The sequence below is a fragment of the Pundamilia nyererei genome, unplaced genomic scaffold, assembly GCF_000239375.1.
Source record: "Pundamilia nyererei isolate P.nyererei 1_Seehausen unplaced genomic scaffold, PunNye1.0 scaffold00115, whole genome shotgun sequence".
In the NCBI taxonomy this organism is placed as follows: Eukaryota; Metazoa; Chordata; class Actinopteri; order Cichliformes; family Cichlidae; genus Pundamilia; species Pundamilia nyererei.
The window spans coordinates 1133197-1139457 of record NW_005187516.1 but is presented as its reverse complement, the minus strand read 5'-3'; the positions used below and the strand labels follow the sequence as shown (position 1 = coordinate 1139457).

At 42.4% G+C, this 6261-nt stretch overlaps 1 protein-coding gene across 1 annotated transcript; it reads right to left on the bottom strand.

The window, feature by feature from the left end:
- Window positions 1–1866: 1866 nt before the first annotated feature.
- On the bottom strand, window positions 1867–6008 carry ints15 (integrator complex subunit 15). Its single transcript, XM_005741951.1, has 8 exons — window positions 5871–6008; window positions 5116–5317; window positions 4786–5007; window positions 4281–4446; window positions 3891–4168; window positions 3544–3781; window positions 2673–2712; window positions 1867–2292 (listed from the first exon to the last, which is right to left on the bottom strand). Exons 2-8 carry the CDS (start codon window positions 5308–5310, stop codon window positions 2058–2060), a joined length of 1374 nt encoding a protein of 457 aa, XP_005742008.1. The 5' UTR covers window positions 5311–5317; window positions 5871–6008; the 3' UTR covers window positions 1867–2057.
- Window positions 6009–6261: the final 253 nt, after the last annotated feature.

Sequence of the window (6261 nt, the reverse complement as noted above, 5' to 3'; positions counted from 1 at the left end):
TGCTGAAACTGCCGGTGACTTCCAGACTTGTTGCTGTATTTGTAAGAGAGGAAGTGTAAGCAGAACCACTGAACACCTGCACTCTGTGCAAAGCAAAGTGAAGAAGGGGAAGAGGTCATTTTGTGCCATGATTTATTTTGCTGATATGTTGTTTCAAGCATGAATGAACTTTAGGAGTTCACAGTTAAAGATTGAAAACCTAGTGTAACATTTAGCCCAGGCACTGCAGATGTTCACCACTTAATAACTCATGTGCATTACTTTAGTTTGACAGACAATTAAAGTCCAGCCATCTAGTTTATGGTTAGCTTGCAGTTCTGAGGGAATCAGCCCCAATGTAGGTGGTGGTGCATCTGTGTGACTGAGGCGGTGTTCCTGCAGAAACCTTGCTTCTGCAGCTGTTAACACACAGTCCAGCCCAACCATACAGTCACACCTCTGGCAAGGGTGAACTGAACCAACACAAACCAAAATATCCTCTGAAACCCCGACGGAAAAATCTGTTACAGTAAGAGCACAGATGAAACTAGCTATGGCCAGCATGTGTGGCAACATGGTGCAGCATAATTTTCTAATGTTAATTAGTACAAGAACGTATCAAATGTTGAAACTGGAATTTAATGACAGTAACACATAAAAAAAAAAGCTGGAAGAGTCAGTTACCTACGAAATGTTGGAACATCTAACATCTGATGAGGTTAAATAGTTGCATGATCGGAAATAGAAAAGCTATTTAATGTTGGCCATACACTCCTTTCTTATTTCATCAGGACAAAGAAGACAGAGTGTTGCTAAAAGGAGAAACTACATATCTTGATGATATGCGACATATCGCATTCTGCTCTAATTTACATTTTTACCAAACCACACACTAGAATGCAAAATCTGAGTCCGCCTGGCCGGTTTCATTATCATTTGTAGAAACAAAGCTCACACGCTCTTTCTCATCGATCCCGCCTTTTTAACTTTAATACTATCTCCGTGTGTCACCTTTGAAGGCCCAACAGTAAAGCATCATTTTCTAGGAAGAGATTATCCTTATCACTGCCTCCGCCCATGAGATGTGTGTGTGTGTGGGGGGGCAAACAGTCAGCACATGCATGAACATACTACAATCAGCCTTAAGCTGTGGCGAAATGCATTTGTGAACTGGATTCCTTTTTGCCGCCACATGCTGACACTCTGTTGGAGCGGATTCAAGACTTAATGTCTCGTCGCACCTGTTCCAGGATGGATTGAAGGAAATCTAAGTGCACCTCTGTTAGCGCAATTCCAGTAAGAACAGAAAAGGAAGCACAATGGCTAACAATGGCAACAATACTGATCAAAATAACATGAATAGATTGAAAACTATTCACTTCCTTCTAAGCACGTTATAAGGAAGTGAAGCAAAAATATTCAACCCTATCCTAACCTTTTGTTCTGTTAAAGGCACCCATTGCTTCTGCTATAGAGAAAGTATCGCAGATGATGCAATTCTCATCCTACATGAAGGCAGCTGGGGTCTCTGAAAAGGGTGAGGTGCTGCAGTTCAATGATATGCTATCTGCCCCGCAACAGGGGCGAACTTATGCACACAGGGCAGGGCTCCAAAAACTCTTGACATCTCCAAGTTATGTAATGAAGCACATTGAGTTTGGGACACGCCGAACAGTCTACCTTTACTCATTTGTCCACACTCTGAGTCAAGTTGCCTCTATGCCTGCACTTGCACATGTCACGTCATGTTTTAACAGGTGGTTTGGTTAATGCCTGTAATGATGATTCAGTTTCTAACTGTCCACCTGGAAATACAAGCTCAGCGTTTCCTGCTGGAAACAGGACAACAGTGACCACAAATAGTTGGTAAAAAGAACACCACCATGATGGAAGTAAAAAAATATTTATTGGACAAACATGTAAGCCTCACAGACTTTCTCAGAAGCAAATGTGCTAATAACATCAGACAATAAACCCTAGTTACACAAACACACATATTAATCCACGCACACAAACACTCACTTCATACTACCAAATGTCCACATGCACATCTGCCAGTGGTTTGAGGGATTTTTCTCTCAGTGGCTGGGTCGGAAGGGGAACGGCATCCCTGTCATAAAGGGCTGAGCTGGGTACTGAGGGTGAGAGGAAGGGTGTGGGGCAAGTGGCGCGTGCGGGGTGTGTGCGCGGTGTGTGGGGAGTGCGGGGAGCGGGGCGATGGGTGAATGAGCGGCGTGCGGACTATAGGCCAGCGGAGATGTGTGGATGTTGTTGTAGTACATCACCGGGCCAAACAGCACCAACTGGAGCAGACTGGAAACACAAATACACAAAAAGATGAGACTGAGATGAGATGAGAAGCCAACACAAAACCAAAATCACAGGAATTAAATCTGTAATCAAATTAAAGGCACAGATACTGCATTGTTTAAATAAAATGGCTTTAGCGGTAACATTTCTTCCAATGGGGAAGTTTGTTCGATTTCACTTCAACACCTAAACTTCAGTCCTTAACCAGCTTCCTATATAGTCTAGGGTGCTGGTTATAAGATGGTACATTTATGTAATTTTGTTTAAAAAAAACCGAAAACAAATAAACCCTGAAGCTGAAGCACAGTGTAGGCGACAACACTGTGCAAATATCACATTGTGAAGGGAAATGATGTACTAAACAACAAACTCTTGGATCTTACTTGTTGTGGGGGAGTCGGGAACAGATGGCCCTCAGGTCCTCTGTGAAGACAACATTATGTTTGAAAAGACAGTGTGCTAAGACAAAGTACAACTGGTTACCTAGCTACTAAATTCTTTTCTAAAAGCTCCTTCATATATAACATTTGTTAAAGTTCCTCAATTTTCAAGGTGACATTTTAAAAATCAGTTTGCCTTTAAATACTAATGCACTCAATCTTTTTAGGTCTTTAACTTAAAAGATAAGAGAAAAAATAAAGCAGTAATTGCAACATGTGGGACAAGTTTATGTACCCATCTACTAGGAAGGAGAAAGATTCACAGGACTTTACTCAGTCCTGTGAAAAACTAAGTACAAGACATGATCCAACAGCTTTTGGAAACACATTCAGCAGCAATAACTCAAAGTAATAATTTTCTGTATGACTTCAACAGTTTCTCACATTGTTGTGGAAGAATTTTGGCTCATTCTTCAACATTTCACTCAGATTGACATTTGGACTCTGACTGAGATGTTGTAACAGTCTAATTTTTTTTGTTTTTCAGTCACTCTGTTGTAGATTTGCTGCTTTATTTGGGATCATTATCACATGACGTGATGACATGACCCAGTTTGGACGAAGCTTTAGCTGTCATACAGGTGGCCACATATTTGACTCTAGAATACTTGCTTAGAATAATATACAGATGAGTTCATGGCATACTTAACTGTAACTACAGCTGTGTTTTTTTGTTGTCATTTTGTTTCTTTTAGAAAATGAACTTAGAAGCCATACATGGAGCTGGATCTGAATAGCTGAATATTACATTAATTTCCAGTCTCAGGCACAACAATGTACAGGCACTCACGACACCCTTTTTCCACACTGTTACCTCTTGAGCAGAGCAGGGCTCCGCTGGCCATGGCCACCTGCAGGGCTTGGGCCAGCCGGTCGAGGGCCAGCTGGGACAGTGCAAGTGTATCAGCGGACGACGTGTGCGTGTGTTTGTCAGCCTGGTCCAAAAGTCGGGAAAGATCGGATGTCAGAGCAGCCAAGGACTCCATCTGAAGCAGTGCCAGGCGACCAAAAAGCCCCTTCTCGTTGAGTATGTTGGGCAAAAGCATTAAGACCTAAATAAGGAAGAAGCAGGAGATGGCTAATGACCTTCTCTGTGGACGTTACAAGGGTTTACGTGTACAATGTGTCTTTTACTGAATGGATCTGAACACAAACACAAACCTGTAGGACACTTAAATGGAGTGCAGAGAAGAGAGGCCCTACTTCTGGCTCATTCTCAGAGCTTCCATTGGTCAGCGCCTGCTTCTTGTCTCTCCTATAGACCAGCGGTGCTTTTATGCACCAGCGCACCAAACCCCCTAACGGTGTGACATCGAGCGAGGTGATCGGTTGGCTGCCGGAAATGGGCGAGTTCAGGAAGGTGATCAGGACTAGATGAGGATCATCTTGGATCCACGATACTATCATCTGGAGGAGTTCGAGTGGGGGGGTGAGCTCCTCTGAAAACACACAAAAGTGTTAAATATCAGATGTTCCCCCAACGAACACAGGCGTGTCAGTCTTTTTTCAAACAGTTTCCATGTTTTTACATGCATTTTTTTTTTTTTTTACCTGAAGTGAAGTCATAGAGAGTGGTGACAGCAGTGATGAACTGGCAGCAGAAGCGTGGGCTTGCACTGTGGATATTCTGCAGGGTGGGCACAGAGCCTGGGACCATACTGCAATAATCATCTACCAGCACCTGCGCCAAGCGTACGCAGTACACACGATGGGTTCTCTGCACAGCACAAACATAATCAGAAGCCTACAATTAGTACATCCAAAGTACAGGGACACATACATGCAGTCCTTTCTTGACACATCAGGTCCAGACAGTGTCAGGAGAAAAATATCGACCTTAAAGCATCAAAGTTCCAACTGTGATAAGGGCTGGTGAAACTGGTCAAATTACACATGGCACTATCATTGAAGCAATACATCGTCCAGATGCAACAACGTCCCCTGTCAGGTATCAAAGTCTAGTGTAAGAACAGTTGTGGATGTGTTTTTTTGTCATTTCTCCCTGACCTCATGATTTCACTACTAACAACACAGGACTCTGTGATTGAGTCCTCACCTGCAACCAGGTAGCAGCACATTCCAGGATAGGAACCCTGCCCACAGCGATAGCCATGGAGACCAATTTGCCCAGCAGTGCCATGCGGCTTTCATCTGCCTGGTTGCCTTGGAGATTAAAAAGGGCAGCAAACATAAGTTGACGGACAGCATCACGACTCTGCTCCTGAAAACAGCTGCACATGATCTCCAACAGCTGGAGCTCCTGAAGAGCACTCATTCTCTGAAAGAAAAAACAAAACAAAAAAACACACTTGAGTTATTGACTGATTTCTTTTGTGTGTTTACATATTATACATTGGTGCTTAAGCATTCTGGGGTCCCAGTTTACCCTGGCTGGGGTGTTTCTATCTTTGGGTGCATGTAGAATGAACTCCTCAACCAGCTCCAGGGTTTTTGAGTCAACCTGAGGAGGCTGCCTCCCAGACTGCACCAGGTTACAGATGTAAATGTCCAGGTGGTACAGCAGCTCCTTGGCTGCACTCAGCACATCCCGAGGCAGCAATGACTGACGGATGTCACCCATCTGTAACCTGACAGAGGCACATAAACAATGTGAAAGACGTTAAATATGATGATCAGAAGTGAAGTGTATTAATGAAAAGTCCATGGTAACAAGGCTGTATCTCTTCCATCTGAGAAAGTATTAAACGGTTTTAATTCATGAAGTAACAGTGGCTCTGTAGGCTTTAAACAACACTGCATGGTGGGCTGTTAAGATGTTGGAGACTTTTGTTTAAATCTTGACACACTGTGACATGTGCCACAGAAAGAAAACAACACAAACAAAGCACATTAGATGTAACAAAAACATTAGCTTGTTTTATCATCCAAAATGACGGAACAGTGGACAGTGATTTTTTTTAACTCTGGTTTCAAGTTAAATTATGCCTATGACTTTTGCCGTGTCTATAGTGTCAATACTTTTGGAGTGGACCAGCTCCACACTGAGTCTCCTCAATGGTTTGCTCCATCCTGCTACAGCTAGTGTTAGCTGGCAGCTAACACTAGCTGTTTCCTTCGCTACAGAGCTTACGCGTTACAGTTAACCCGGCAGTATTCAAAAAGCAGGAGTTAAGCACTTACCTCAGCAAAAGCTCTTATTTCCTTTCAAAAATTAGCTGAAAACAGGACCACGAAAGGTCTCAAAAGACGACGGAACTGCTTCCTGCTACTACGGAAGCCTGTGTGGCACAAAAATGACAGCCATTGACGTTCAATCATTGTCTTTAATCATGTGTATGTAAACTGGCAACGCATTAAATTAAATTAAATTAAATTAAATTAAATTAAATTAAATTAAATTAAATTAAATTAAATTAAATTCTTTTTGTGTAAATTATTTTACCAAGCAAAAACAGAACTATTTCCCTCTCATAATTTTATCTTTAATCCCACATAATGACACATCATACAATAGGATAGGGCATTGTTTGATTGACTGATCCATTTTATTAGAATACACACACGCACACAC